This window comes from Sinocyclocheilus grahami, unplaced genomic scaffold, assembly GCF_001515645.1.
Source record: "Sinocyclocheilus grahami isolate Dianchi unplaced genomic scaffold, SAMN03320097.WGS_v1.1 scaffold759.1, whole genome shotgun sequence".
NCBI classification, from domain to species: domain Eukaryota; kingdom Metazoa; phylum Chordata; class Actinopteri; order Cypriniformes; family Cyprinidae; genus Sinocyclocheilus; species Sinocyclocheilus grahami.
The window spans coordinates 107,590-124,380 of NW_015505938.1; the positions used below are offsets into that span (position 1 = coordinate 107,590).

At 35.1% G+C, this 16,791-nt stretch overlaps 2 protein-coding genes across 2 annotated transcripts; one reads left to right on the top strand and one right to left on the bottom strand.

The window, feature by feature from the left end:
- The first annotated feature begins 2,357 nt into the window (after positions 1–2,357).
- LOC107561147 (ras-related protein Rab-19-like) lies at positions 2,358–6,668 on the top strand. The gene is made up of 3 exons (XM_016245512.1): positions 2,358–2,604; positions 3,647–3,830; positions 6,078–6,668. Exons 1-3 carry the CDS (start codon positions 2,410–2,412, stop codon positions 6,350–6,352), a joined length of 654 nt encoding a protein of 217 aa, XP_016100998.1. The 5' UTR covers positions 2,358–2,409; the 3' UTR covers positions 6,353–6,668.
- Positions 6,669–9,866: 3,198 nt separating this feature from the next.
- Positions 9,867–16,703, bottom strand: LOC107561161 (cat eye syndrome critical region protein 5 homolog). The gene is made up of 8 exons (XM_016245524.1): positions 16,587–16,703; positions 15,272–15,490; positions 15,035–15,147; positions 13,744–13,837; positions 13,606–13,639; positions 13,351–13,525; positions 13,059–13,247; positions 9,867–10,542 (listed from the first exon to the last, which is right to left on the bottom strand). Exons 1-8 carry the CDS (start codon positions 16,692–16,694, stop codon positions 10,125–10,127), a joined length of 1,350 nt encoding a protein of 449 aa, XP_016101010.1. The 5' UTR covers positions 16,695–16,703; the 3' UTR covers positions 9,867–10,124.
- Positions 16,704–16,791: the final 88 nt, after the last annotated feature.

Sequence of the window (16,791 nt, forward strand, 5' to 3'; positions counted from 1 at the left end):
GCAACTTTTTGCGAGTTTATATCTCAAATTTCAATTTCAATTAAAAAAAATTTCTCGCAATTCTGAATTGTGAGATGACGGATTCCGTGACGAAAATAAGCTTGACTTTGTTCTCGCTATTGCGAGTTTATATTTCACAAATCTGAATTTTTTTCTACACAATTATGAGATTATATCTCATGTTCGGTCATTGTGACTTTTTTCATTTTTTCAGAATTGCGAGAAAAAAGACTGAATTGCAAGATATAAACTCAGAATTGTGAGAAAAGTTGCAATTACCTTTTTTTAAAAGAAAGCTTAACTTTCTTTCTTGCTATTGCGAGTTTATATCTCACAATTCAGACTTGTCTTCTTAGAATTGTGAGCTTATATCTCAAAATTCTTTGTTTATATCACACAATTCCGAATTTTTTTCTCGCTTTTGGATTTTTTTTCCTCAAAATTGTACCAAAAAAAACAAACTCAGAATTGTGAGATATAAAAAGTTGCAATTACCTTTTTATTTTTTTATTCTGTGGCGGAAACAAGCTTGACGGTTTTTTTCCTTTTTTTTTAGTTTATCCCACAATTCTGAGTTTACATGTCACAATTCTTTTCTCTCAGACAAAATTGTAAGATAAAGACCCCCCCCCCTTTTAATTCCATGACAATTCATAACATCAAGCACAAATATCCACACTGTAGATTCTGGCAAACATGCAACATTGAGATCCAAAGCCAAAAATAATTTGAACACTTTCAGGCAACTATAACAATGTGAACTATCCAGCTCCGAGTTTCGTCAACCCCATTCCCTGGAAACCCATTCACGTCCCACAGCAAGAGCGAACGCCCAGGAAAAGTGTGACCCGTAAGAGAAGGCCAGGACCACCAAAGAGCCAGTCGACCCCCTGTCTCACATACAGACCTAAAGACACGATCAGCTTCGCTTGTAAAAGGCGGTGACACTGACTTCTGCTGGTCTGAGTCCAGCAGTACCTCTTCTAAAGACTTGGAAGGCGTTTTTGTCAAGTATTTCAAAAGACTCTTCCTCTTTCATGATGTTATTCGGCATGAGTGAAGATCCAGCAGGAGGCTGAATTGTGTGTCTGCAGGCCTGATGCCATCTTTGGGATGGATTTAGCAGATGTCAGATTCCTCATCTGTCAGTTATGATTTTGACTTGTATATTTTTGGTTGAATGTTTGCTAATTAGAGAATACAGATGATTTTTTTTTTGTCCAAATAAAAGATCTTTGCAATTACAGTAATTGCCCAGTATTATTTGAGTTAAATGGTTCCATCCAAACATTTCCACATATCCATCTGTTACCGTTTAAAGGTGGGGTAAGTGATTTCTGGTAGCCAATGTTGACATTTGAAATCACCAAAACAAACACGCCCCTACCCCAAAAGGGTCTCGCTCCTATTTTGATAGCTCCACCCCACACATACGTACGCAACCCAGGCAACGAATAGTTCTGTGAAACAAAGCAAAACCAATGTTACACCGTGTCTACACCGGACGCGAGTGGCGCAGCGCAACAAAATACAATAGACCTCATTATAATCAGTGATGCTGTCTACACCATCAATATATATACATATCTATGGTCTACACTGGATGCGGCTCGGCACGACACGACAAATCCCCGACAGAAAACTGCTGCTGCGTTCTATTCATGACGTGTTGACACAAATTTCAAATGATTTTCAGCAGTTGCTTTGTCGCGTCCAGTGTACTAGACAGACTTTAGCTGTTGCGTTGCAGACACGGTGTTACGCACCTATCAAGAAGAAACAGAGCAACCTCGGCGTCCGATCGCAGGCCTTCCGCTCCTTGAGTTCTCTCCAGCGCTGGAAAGCTGATCCGATATTTACACGGGTCCTACTTCTTGCCTTAAGCCTTCTTTTGTTCCGCAGATGTTTTGCTCTTATATTTTTTAGCCGCCATCTCTGTCTTTCTGTCGCTCGGCTCGCCTAATATCCGTCCCATGCACTGAACTCTCTCTCCTCCACATCATGAGTAGACACGCCCCTTACTGCTGATTGGCTACAAGTTTGTTTTGCTATTCGGCCCGAATCAGTTTTCTAAAGCGTTTTTGAAAAATTGCTTACCCCACCTTTAAGTCATTAAGATTTTTTAATACTTTTGAAAGAAGTCTTTTCTGCGCACCAAGGCTGCATTTATTTGATTAAAAATACAGTAATACAGTAATATTGTGAAATATTATTACTATTTAAAATAAAGTTTTTGTTTTTTTAATAGAATTTAAAATGTAATTTATTCCTGTGATCAAAGCTGAATGTTCAGCATCATTACTCCAGATTGCAGATATGGTGAAAATAGCACTGGAACTGTGACATTTGCGCCCTGGATGAATCATTTCGTGGTCTGTGGGTCACAATCCGCAAGTATTTATTGCAGAAATGCAGTCCACAAGGCAGGAGGATGAAGACCACTGTGACTTTCTGTTCAAGATCATCCTGACTGGTGACAGTAATGTGGGAAAGACCTGCGTGATCCACAGCTTCACGTCTGGGCTCTTCAGTGACAGCCTGCACAACACTATTGGAGTGGACTTCACCGTTCGCACGATAGACATCGATGGCATGAGAGTGAAGGTGAGTACTCTGATTTATGATTTTTTTAGAGTTTCAGCTGTTCTTTGGGGGCCCTTAAATTCAGTAAAGAACTCTTCTTATGAAGGCTGTATAGAGATATATATGTAATAAAATAAAAAACAGTATTATACTGTAACGGATATAAAATAATCCCCCTTTAAAATAATCACATTTTGTTGCTTTGCAGCCTGAAATGAAGACGGACACAGCTTTTGTTTTATCCAGCTGTATTCACTCAGTGCAGCTTATAACATCCAAGTGAAAGATAAAACACCAATATGTCAGAAAAAATAAAAATGATTTCAAATAAATTAATTCAATTTATTATTTAAATATTATATATTCATTATTTGAAATAAAGTAAATAAATTAAATGAATACATAAAATTCCATATTAATTTTATGTATTAATTATATGTATTAATTTCATGTTAAAAAGTTTATTTTGTTTTCATAGGGGAAATAATTAATAATTATATACATTTCTTCAAGAAATATTTTTGTATTCTTTTATTATAAATTTTTATTTAATATATAAAATGCATTATTATTATTATATTTTTATAGGATAAATATATGTATACAATTATATAGCTAAACAATGTGTGCGTATATATAATTAAATCAAGACAAAATTATATTTTATTTCTTGATAATAGTATTAATGAGTGTATATTATTATTAAAAATATACAGATATTTTTCTATAAAAATAGAATAGTACAGACAGGAAAATTAAAGAAATAAAATAAAAATTGGAGTCCATATGATTTCTGTCCATTCTTCAGTGTTGGATGAATTTGATGTGACATGTTTGATATTGACATCTGACCTTCTGACTGTATCTTAGCAAATGTGCTGTGCACAGTTTGAGACAGTGTTGAGATCTCTTCAGTAGACGCGAGATTACTGGAGTCTTTTTCTCAGGAGCCTCCATTGAGTCTCACTGCAGTCTAGAAGAGACACTTGAGATTTTAAAGAGATGTCATTTGTGTTTTTTGTATTTGTGTCTGTGTGGATCTGTGTGATGTTCCTGAGATCAGATGCAGGTCTGGGACACAGCGGGACAGGAGCGGTTCCGCACCATCACACAGAGTTACTACCGAAGTGCTCACGGCGCCATGATCGCGTACGATCTGACCCGACGACCCAGCTTTGAGTCTCTGCAGCACTGGATTCAGGGTGTGGAGCAGTATGGAGCCGCCAACGTCGTCTTCGTTCTGATAGGTCAGAGCTGCGAGTCCCAAACTTTTCTGTCAGCCAGCTGAACTCCTTTGACATAAAATATTTACTTGAACTACCCCTAAGGTTTTAGAATAAATATTTCAATAATCTAACAAGACATTCACATGTGCACAGTTGTCTGATATTGGTTAATGGGCACATGATATGCAGGTAAATTAAATATTAAAATAAAAAATATATACATATATAATATATAAATACTTATTTTTATTTCATCTTCAATATTTAGTATTTTCTGCAAAAAATACATAACATATTAATAAATTAATTAAATTAATTCATAAATTAAATTCATAAATAAAAATACAAATGTATTCTATTTTTATGAGACAAATATGTATATTATTGATCATATTAATTATATATAATAAAGAATATGTAAGTATTTAAAAGATTATTTAATTTACATTTAATATATATTAATATTACCTTCTACATATTTAGAGATTTCTTGTATTTTTCTTAGTGTGTATATATATATATTATCTTCTACATATTTAAAGATTTCTTGTATTTTAGTGTGTATATATATATATATCTTGTATTTTTAGTGTATATATATACTGTATATATTACCTTCTACATATTTAGAGATTTCTTGTATTTTTCTTAGTGTGTATATATATATATATTATCTTCTACATATTTAAAGATTTCTTGTATTTTAGTGTGTATATATATATATATCTTGTATTTTTAGTGTATATATATATACTGTATATATTACCTTCTACATATTTAGAGATTTCTTGTATTTTTTAGTGTCTATATATATTTCTTGTATTTTTAGTGTATATATATATACTGTATATATTACCTTCTACATATTTAGAGATTTCTTGTATTTTTTAGTGTCTATATATATTTCTTGTATTTTTAGTGTATATATATATTTCTTGTATTTTTTTTACTGTGTATATATATATATATATATATTACCTTCTACATATTTAAAGATTTCTTGTATTTTTCAAGATATATACACACACACACAGTGGAGATCAAAATTAGAGAACAATCTATAAATACTTAATTTTTTCTGAAATATTGTTAATTTTCATCACTCAAAATCTGAAGGAATATTAGCTGTACTATTACACTTACATGTTTGATAGAATAACCAAGACATTTCAACAAAAACCTTTATTTTGTGGAAAACACAGTGATCAAAATTAGAGAACAATCTATAAATACTTAATTTTTTCTGAAATATTGTTAATTTTCATCACTCAAAATCTGAAGGAATATTAGCTGTACTATTACACTTACATGTTTGATAGAATAACCAAGACATTTCAACAAAAACCTTTATTTTGTGGAAAACACAGTGATCAAAATTAGAGAACAGTAATCACTGTAGCACGAAAGAAGATTACAACTAATATTTTGGAGGGTTACTGCTGTCAATTTAAATGACTTCAGCACATCAGCGGCCGCAGGACATCACTGCGCTGGTATGATCTTGGTCCACTCTTCTTCAGTCTCTTCCATAGTTCGGTAACTGTAGTGGGTTTCTTAGCCATGTTGCCATTAATTTTTCCAGAGATTTTGCTGAAGGAGGTTCTGATAAACATTTGCATTCACCTGCCATGTGTCTGTATAAGAGGCACAACTCCTGCTGCAGAAAACATCCCCAAACCATGACACTTCCTCCTCCACCTTTCACTGACTTTACGCACTTTATGTTCAGTCTTTCCCCAGTTTGACGCCAAACAAAATGTTTCCCATCAGACCCAAATAAATTAAACTTGCTCTCATCGCTCTCATTCTCCTCTCTCCACACAACATGCTCCTCAGCAAAGGTGAGTCTAGACTTTTGATTCTTTCTGCTGATGAGAGGCTTGATCACTGCAGAGTGCGCTTTAAGTCCAACTTCTCTTAAACGTGCCGAGACCAATCCGTACCCTGTTCAGCACTGAACTGGCAAGCAATTCCAGCTGCAGTGTTGAACCCATTCCCCATCGAGTCTCCACATTATCCTGTCATCCCTTTGGTCTTGTGTGTGTGACTATTTTATGATTTTATTTATTCTTAGCTTATTAACTCTCAACCCCCAGTTTAGGCAGATCTGTAACAGAGAATGTAACATTTTTTTTTTTAGTTCTTATCCAATTTTTCTTTGAAATCTCTACGATTGGTTATTAGCGTCAAATATTTACTCAAGATAGATGCTTGAGAACTGTAGCAGCAAATAAATGAGATATTCATGATTTATTTTGCGTCCTGCAGGTAATAAGTGTGACCTGGAGGCACAGCGGCAGGTGCTGTTTGAGGATGCGTGCACGCTAGCGGAGCGCACAGGTGCGCTGGCGGCGCTCGAGACCTCCGCCAAACAGCATCACAACATCAAGGAAGCGTTCGAACTGATGGCACGGGAACTCATAGTGCGGTACGGAGGAACAGTCCATCAGGACAGCCAATCAGATTCACCGACTGTTTTCCTGCACTCGGACTCTCATCCAATAGATGGAGAACACCTGGAGAAGAGGTCATGTGACTGCTGACTGACAAGCTGACCCACAAGTTTTTGAAATTTTCGTCATGTTAAAAATCAGTGTCCTTTGGTGCAAATATTGGTGAACTGCTTTCCACCTTATTTTTAACGTAAGAACGGACGCAGCCGTTTGTAACTTAAATGTGCGAGGCTTCCGGTGTCATTCGCTTCAAGTTATTGAAACAGTCCGTTATGCTGCTTTAAGTAGTATTTAGTTATCATATTATTTTCATTTATTATCATAATCATAAACAGACAAATAGCTTTCCCGTAAATTAATAGTTAGTTATTTACCTGTAGCACAGGGGTGTCAAACTCAATTCCTGGAGGCCCGGAGCCCTGCAGAGTTTAGATTTAACCCTAATTAAATGCACCTGATCCAGCTAATCAAGTCCTTCTGGCTTATTTGAAATCTACATGGTATGTGTGTTGGAGCAGGACTGGAACTAAACACTGCAGGGCTCCGGTCCTCCAGGAACTGAGTTTGACACCCCTGCTGTAGCGGCTAATGAATTGGAAATCTTGCATATTGCACACTATAATCACTATAAGCTGTCATTAATTTCAGTTTATCGCGATCGCACAAAGATATTTACACCGTGTCTACACTTTGTTAATAAAATGAGAGGATTCGTTGAAAGGAACTTAGCACTGAACAAATTCTAAACTCCAGTGTTTTAAGCGTTGAGTGGATTCCGATGGCTCTGATTGGCCACTGAGTTCCAGAAATTCAACAGATATGCCTGTGATTGGCTATATTGCGTAACGCTTAAGCACATAGTAAATATAAACCTTTGACGCCTTCCAAAGCGCAAACACAAATACGCACTTGGATCATTTGCCAGATCGGTTTCACCAATATCATATTTTTACAGCCTCAACGTTTTAAGCACCCCATGCAACCAGGCCTGCGCTAAATATGGTGGATGTGGAGTAAAAACAAATCAGATATCTCAGAAAATGTAAAATTGCATTTAATGAATTCACTCTGTGAACATGTACAAGGATGTTTATTCTGCAGTAGGTTGTGTTGAGTACAATAAAATGCATAAAATGTTAAAAACTGTCAATAAATGCATTTTGTTCTCTCGTAACACTAAACAATATAGGCTATTTAAAGGACTAGATATGAATTGAGAAATTTGTGTGTTAAAATGTTTAAAAACAGCTTTAAATGGTTAAAAACAGTTAGAAAGAACAATTGCAAATGTAAAACTGTTTTCGCCTTGAATTACATCTGAAAATACAGTATGACATGATGCACAAAACACCTGACTCATGTACATAAGACAATTAAAAAACAGCGCTAACAAAACAAGTGTGAATGGCGCTTAAGTGGTACAGTGTTATACAGCAAACCTAAGTGTTCAGATTTACACAAACTAACTGAGGCGTACGTGAACTTCATTTCACTTTCACAACTTCAATGGCAAATATTTCAGAGAACACACACATTTCCATCTATTGGAGGAAAAAAACAAACTTCCTCCTGTCAGTGCCATCGTGTTGTTTCTTCATTAACTAGTATGGGTTTGTGGATGAACGTCTTTCCTTCCTGCAAGCTTTAACATCGTGCTTGTGAAAGTATCACGCGGCTTGGTTTCGGTTTTAACCCATTCAAGATCTTCTCCGCATTGAGCTTCAGAATTTCTCTAATATTTTGAATGAATAACGCAGCAGCGGTGCGTCTCGTGGGCTAGACTAACAAAACATTAAAATGCAACAACGTCACTTACATCATCATCACCGCATCTCACGCGCCACTGATGACGCTCCCTGATGCACACCTAACATTGCAAATATTTATTTTAAATTCGACTAATATTCATTCTTTATTTACAATCTCCTCATCACAGGCAGACGCAGCACTCAATTCAGCATGTGTTCGTGTTTGTGTGTGCGCGTCACTTATAGCATGTTCCTATATCGAACATTTTTTCCATCGTTATCGAAGGTGTAACGTCGATAAATATCGATACCGTTTTATCGCCCAGGCCTAATTCAGATTACACCGTAATTTGTTCCTTTTGTGTTGCATGGGGCTCATTGTCCCTTAAGAACCTCGCAAGACTTTTGCAGAATGATGGTTACTGCCTAGACAAGATTGAGCATGATGGCATGATTTGGGACAAGGCCTAACATCATTAATGGACTTTTTTGGTCTGTGACATTTCTGTGAAATTTCACAAATGTGACCAACAGAAAGCTGCTTGGTTTACAACATTTACAACTTAAATGTGACCACATCTTATGAAAAAGTTGAAGAAATAAGAGAAGTAGCATTGTAAGACACTAAGTCACACTGAGAAATATAAAGTCGCAATTACTAGCAACAAAGTAGCATTTAAAGATATAAAGTCACAATTGACCCTTCGCATAGACCCGCCACCCCTTAGTTACAGTTGCTACGTCCGATAGGCCATCACATTCTCACGCAGTGAAAAATACATCGCAGAGCAAAGAGGAAACTGACAACACGCCAAAGTCTTAGCTTTCAAATGTTGTCATTTTGTAAGAAATTCAAAGAATAAATATCGTTTTGTGGCTCTTTAATGTGTCATGACAGATCGCTGTAGGCACATGAACCGATCATCTCTTCCTCTTTACTAGTTATAGCACGAAATAAACATGAATGAACATCAGAAGGTATCTTGTTTCAACCGCGCAAAGACGTCAATACACACCAAGTTTTTCAAGTTCAAGTCCACTGATGTAAATCTACTCTTCTGTCTGGTTTGTTTGTTGGACAAAATAGCAGATTCGGCGCTATGATTGGTCAGATCGCCTCTCAATCAAACTCCCGGCGAAGGGTCAGTTGGAAGATACAAAGTTGCCTATGTTTTACTCTAAAGCAGAAATGGGTCTCCGTGAATTGTATTTATGCAGTTACATAAAAGTCTATTTTTTAGCTGTAACAGTTGTGCTTCATACATCGTTGAACAATAGATGACGGACCTTTTTTGCCCAAATTTTGCAAACATTACCACACCTTTACAATTACTTTATTTATATTCTACTCTGGAAACAGCCTTTCAAATGCAAAAGATGGTTTAAATTAGAGGGCAAGTGACCAAAAATATTACATGCTTGAGTATTTAACAAATAAAATTTAATGCAATCAATTAACATACGTGACCCTGGAGCACAAAAGCAGTGTTAAGTCGCTGGGGTATATTTGTAGCAATAGCCAAAAAAACATTGTATGGGTCAAAATTATAGATTTTTCTTTTATGCCAAAAATCATTAGGATATTAAGTAAAGATCATGTTCCATGAAGATATTTAGTACATTTCCTACCGTAAATATATCAAAACGTAGGTTTTGATTAGTAATATGCATTGCTAAGAACTTCATTTGGACAACTTTAAAGATGATTTTCTCAATATTTAGATTTTTTGCACCCTCAGATTCCAGATTTTCAAATAGTTGTATCTCTGCCAAATATTGTCCTATCCTAACAAACCATACATCAATGGAAAGCTTATTTATTCAGCTTCCGGGTGATATATACATCTCAATTAAAAAAAATTGACCCTTATGACTGGTTTTGTGGTCCAGGGTCACATATTTGATATTTGTAAGTAAAATCATTTCAGACTGACAGGAAAAGTAAAATGGCTCAAATAGCTCTCAAAATTAATCAAAAGACGCAACAAACAAAAATAGAAAAATCTGAAGTCGCAATGGACACTTCCTGTGTAGACAGGAATTATAATCAGGATTGATTTCGATAAGACAAGTCGTGATGCATCGCATGTAGATATGGCATAATATTTGATGATTTACTGCAGTGACCAACCCTCCAGCTGGAAGACCAACTCCACTCCATCCCGAACGTCATGGACGACAAAGGAAGGCTGGGTCAGGCTGGGGTCGAAGCGGAAGTCCCGGTGACCGTGGAAAATCTGCTGCTCCGTGACCGTCTGCTCCGGGTCGGAGGGCAAGTCCTGCTGATCGTGGTTGTAGACGCCCGTACAGACCAGGATGGAGCTGCAGCCTTCGGGCAGACGGTGATCGAACGAGCCTCCCACCATCACCCGTCCGGAGTGCTTGGCATCGTCGGATGCGTCGCACTGCAGGTCGCTGGTCACCTGGCTGCTCGAGCCGCCCTGCGCCTGCACCTGTGCACGGGTGTGATGCATTGCTTTGAGGTAGCGGTTGTACAGGTTTGCACCATAAATATCAGCCATTGGGTTGTCACTATAAGAGAGATACACATGCATCAAACATACTGAACGGTCAACAGTTTAAATAATTACGATTTTTTAATGTTTCTGAAATGTGACCGTGGACCACAAAACCAGTTTTAATGGTTTTTTTTAAATTGAGATGTATAAATCATCCGAAAGCTAAATAAATAAGCTTTCCATTGATGTATGGTTTGTTAGGATCGGACAATATTTGGTCGAGATACAACTATTTGAAAATCTGGAATCTGAGGGTGCAAAAAAATCTAAATACTGAGAAAATCATCTTTAAAGTTGTTCAAATGAAGTTCTTAGCAATGCATATTACTAATCAAAAATGAAGTTATGATGTATTTATGGTAGGAACTTCATGGAACATGATCTTTACTTAATATCCTAATGATTTTTGGCATAAAAGAAAAATCTATAATTTTGACCCATACAATGTATTGTTGGCTATTGCTACAAATATCCCCCAGCGACTTAACACTGCTTTTGTGCTGCAGGCTCACATATAGCCTCTTCTGCTCACCAAGGTTGCATTGATTTAAAACAGTAATATTGTGAAATATTATTACAATGTAAAATGTCGGTTTTATTTGAATATATTTTAGAATGTAATTTATTTCTGTGATGTGCAGCTGTATTTTCAGCATCATTACTCCAGTCTTCAGTGTCACATGATCTTCAGAAATCAGTATAATATGCTGCTTTGCTGCTCAAGAAACATTTCTGATTATTATCAATGTTGAAAACAGTTGTGCTGCTTCATATTTTTGTGGAAACTGTGATACACTATCAATTTAAAAGTTTAGGGTAAGCAGGAGGAAATTAATACGTTTATTCAATAAGGATGCATTAAATTGATCAAAGGTGTCAGTAAAGACTTTTATGTCACAAATTTATATTTCAAATAAATGATGATGTTCTTAACTTTCTACAGTATTTATCAAAGAATCCCCAAATAAATATATATTTGTTTCCACAAAAATATAAAGCAGCAAAACTTTCTATAACACTTATTATTAGACTTATTAATAATGATCAGAAATGTTTAATGAGCAGCAAATCGGCATATAGAATGATTTCTGAAGATCATGTGATGCTGAAGACTGGAGTAATGATGCTGAAAATTCAGCTTTGATCACAGGAATAAATTACATTTGACAATATATTCACACAGAAAACAGTTATTTTAATTTGTAATAATATTTCACAATATTACAGTTTTTACTGTATTTTCCATTAAAATAAATGCAGCCTTGGTGAACATTAGAGACTTCTTTCAAAAAACATAATAATTCCAAACTTCTGACCAGTAGTGTATGCTATGGATTGAGCTCCAAGGTCAATCAAATTTGCCCATTCAGTCTTCAAAACATTAAATCAATGACTCACCCAATGGCGTAAAGTCTCTCGACTGGTCGAGTCCAGCCCAGTTGCTCAGCTTGTTTTCTAATGAGCAGTTCAGCATAGTTGTAAGTCACAACGCTGGGCTTCCCGATCAGAGCCTCGTACTTTAGCTCACAGCCTGTTATCTTCTTATAGATGCTCTCCAGGCACACAAGGAACATGCCGTGACCGAATCTAATGGAAACCAAACATCAGTCCTTGTTAATTTGTCATCTAATGCTGTAGTTAACCACCATTTAGTCATTAGATAAAAAAAAGAAATCATCCTGACACTGACCGAGGGTTTTTGGCTTCGGCCATCCACAGCAGATCCATGTTGCAGGCCAGCACAGGGATGTGTGGGTAATGCAGTGATGTCACGGGGTTTCCTGGCCTCCCATTGGTCAAGAGCACATCAGTGATCAGCTGTAAGTTGGTCTCCCACCTGACAGGCTCACCGAACAGGACGACAGCTATAAAGTGACAGTAAATGCAGATGAGTATGGACACAGATCTCAAGAACAGAAAGTGAAAGCAGTGGAACGAAGCTTACCATCTATTGGTGGCAAATCCTTAGACGGGGGAATCTGGGGAATATTAAGTGCAATATATAGTCAAATGTTAAGATTAGAAATCTGTTCAAATAGTAATAGTGACACTTGCATATTCAAATATCGTTATTTCTACTCACCATGTCTTTGGGTCTGCGATTGTGATCCACTACATCCAGGAGAGGATTGGCCTCCCTGAGCATGTCAATGGTCACAACGTTCTTGAAACCTACACTGGAGTTCATTTTGTCAAGGACAATTAAAAACAAACTAATGAAACTATACATATACATATACAAACTCACACACACATTACAGTATATATATATATATATAAATTTATAAATTACATTTGACAATATATTCACACAGAAAACAGTTATTTTAATTTGTAATAATATTTCACTATTTTACAGTTTTACTGTATTTTCCATTAAAATAAATGCAGCCTTGGTGAACATTAGAGACTTCTTTCAAAAAACATAATAATTCCAAACTTCTGACCAGTAGTGTATGCTATGGATTGAGCTCCAAGGTCAATCAAATTTGCCCATTCAGTCTTCAAAACATTAAATCAATGACTCACCCAATGGCGTAAAGTCTCTCGACTGGTCGAGTCCAGCCCAGTTGCTCAGCTTGTTTTCTAATGAGCAGTTCAGCATAGTTGTAAGTCACAACGCTGGGCTTCCCGATCAGAGCCTCGTACTTTAGCTCACAGCCTGTTATCTTCTTATAGATGCTCTCCAGGCACACAAGGAACATGCCGTGACCGAATCTAATGGAAACCAAACATCAGTCCTTGTTAATTTGTCATCTAATGCTGTAGTTAACCACCATTTAGTCATTAGATAAAAAAAAGAAATCATCCTGACACTGACCGAGGGTTTTTGGCTTCGGCCATCCACAGCAGATCCATGTTGCAGGCCAGCACAGGGATGTGTGGGTAATGCAGTGATGTCACGGGGTTTCCTGGCCTCCCATTGGTCAAGAGCACATCAGTGATCAGCTGTAAGTTGGTCTCCCACCTGACAGGCTCACCGAACAGGACGACAGCTATAAAGTGACAGTAAATGCAGATGAGTATGGACACAGATCTCAAGAACAGAAAGTGAAAGCAGTGGAACGAAGCTTACCATCTATTGGTGGCAAATCCTTAGACGGGGGAATCTGGGGAATATTAAGTGCAATATATAGTCAAATGTTAAGATTAGAAATCTGTTCAAATAGTAATAGTGACACTTGCATATTCAAATATCGTTATTTCTACTCACCATGTCTTTGGGTCTGCGATTGTGATCCACTACATCCAGGAGAGGATTGGCCTCCCTGAGCATGTCAATGGTCACAACGTTCTTGAAACCTACACTGGAGTTCATTTTGTCAAGGACAATTAAAAACAAACTAATGAAACTATACATATACATATACAAACTCACACACACATTACAGTATATATATATATATATAAATTTTTTAATACATTTTAATCATTTATTATAGTATATATACTTTTTATTTTATAATTATATTTTATAATATAATAAAATATATATTTTCAATATATTTACATATTCTTAAATTATATATTTATTATATATATATATATATATATACTGTAATAATTTTTATTATAAAAATATTTTTATAACTACTAAAGTATTATATTAATTATAATTATAGAAATTTATTATTTATTATACATTTATTATAATTTACAAATGTAATTGAATGATATTGTTAATCAATTAAATTATATTTTATTAATTTAAATTGTATTTTTTATTAAATTAACTATTATAGTTGTATATTCATTATATTATTAAATTATATATTTTATTATTACATTATTACACATTTGCAATAATTAATTACAACAATTATAAGTATATATATATATATATATATTTAATTTTTTAAAATAAATTTTAACAATGTATTCTAGTATATACTTTTTATTTTATAATTATATTTTATAATATAATAAAATATATCATTTTAATATATTTATATATTCTTAAATTATATATTTTATTATATATACTGTAGTAATCGTTATTATAAAAATATATTTATAACTACTAAAGTATTATATTAATTATAATTATAGAAATGTATTATTTATTATAATTTACAAATGTAATTTAATGATATTTTTAATCAAATTATATTTTATTAATTTTATTATTTATTAAATGAACTACAGTATTATAGTTGTATATTCATTATATTATTAAATTATATATTTTATTATTACATTATTACACATTTGCAATAATTAATTATAATAATTATATATATATATATATTCATAAAACTATAACTAATATAATTATAACCTAACTATAGCAATTATATATATGCTAAATATATATATTTTTAAATAAGTAGTTATAATTATTACAATATTTTAATAGTAATAAATAACAATAATTATTATAAATAATAAATTATATAAATTATAATGAATTATTATAATATAATATATATAAAAAAAATTATCATTCTAATTATTTATAACTATTGAATAATTATAGACTTTCAAATCAAGGTAAAGAAGGATACTTGTGTGCAACCTCCACCACGGGCCCCTGTCCGGACACCAGCACACACAGCTCATGGAACTGAGTGAAAACCCGCAGAGGACTGTGGGACAGCACCACCTGGTCTGCCGACACCTGTGTGGAGAAATCAAACTGTCCCGTCTTTCTCTCGGACACATGCAAACACATCACATGTTATGTGTAAACTCTCCTGGAGGGTGTGAATATTTGTGGTTCTGCCTGTCGTCAGGTGTCTCACCTCGACCTCCAGAAGGTGAGACAGCTGCTCGGCCTTGGTTTCTCGGAGAGAGTTTCCCGCATTCGTCACAAACACCACGGGAACCTTGTATTTTCCGTCGCCGTCCACCAGGTTCCTGAAACACTGTTTGGCTGCAGGGATGGGCGTGCGTCCACGTACCAGCACCCCGTCGATGTCAAACAGAAGCCCAAACAAGCTGCGATCCCGTTCACACACATCCTAAAAACAACATTCATCAGCACACACTTTTATCAAAAGTGGCCAACTGTACTCATCGGTTAACCTCAGTATTCCAAGAGGTTAAATGTCTCGATCAAGGCCACAATGGTGATAGTTTCAGTAGAGATTTGAACCTACAACCTTCAGGTTACAGAGCCAATTCAGGCCCAAACTGAACCATGACGCCACGCCGCCCCCTAACGACTAAGTGTTTTATTCCCGCCTTAAGACTCTTCTCACATTTCCTGCAAAAGGAAAGCAAAACCTTGAGAACGTCCCGCCACCTTTTGCTGTAAAACCCAGGTGAAAGTTCATGTAGATCAGTTGCAAAAGTTCCTTTCTCCTGCTAAACGTCAAAGGCCATGTGTTAAAACCCCCTGCGCTGCTTACCTGACCATCATTTTTGAGGATCAGAGGCTTTTGCACACTTTCTGTGAAACATTTTTGAGAATCAGAGGTGCATTTTTGTTGCTTTTCATTAAAAGTATATAAAATATTTGACCGACAATATTGTTCGAAATTTTATATATATATTTTACAATTAATATATATAATTAAAATGATTAAAATATTACATCTAAAATAAGAAAATGAATATAATTATAATATATATACATATATATTATAATTAACATAAATATATATAATTAAAAGATATAAAATATTACATCTAAAATAAGAAAATGAATAATATAATTATTTATATATATATTTAATAATTAATATAAATATATATAATTAAAATGATATAAAATATTACATCTAAAATAAGAAAATTTATAATATTATACATTTTATATATATATATATACACAATTATACACACGCACACATTTTAGTAAAGTAAAGTATATAAATAGCCATATATATACATATAAATATTTATAATATTATATAACCTAATATACACTTGATTATAATATTGGACCGAAAATGCTGTCTAGGTACACAGCCAGATTTTGACCCGAAACTTATGAAAACAGAACCACAACACAAGCCTGTTTGCTCATAACACCACTCGTTTAGGTGCTTGCCGGCTCATTATTATGATTACTGAAGGCTGAATTATGAACAATAACAATGAGCGAGAACTCACAGTGCTGTAGCGGCGCAGCGTCTGCGCAGAAGCAGCTGCACGAGTGGCTTTCCTGCTCAATCTCACGCTTCTCCACCCGAGTCTACACACACTCGAGCGGGGGAACATCTCGAAACACAAGAAGAAACGAGACAGTGCTTCTACTTTGACCCGAGCATGGCTCCTCCTGCGCTGCTAACCATTAGCTCGCATGCTAGCAGCAGCT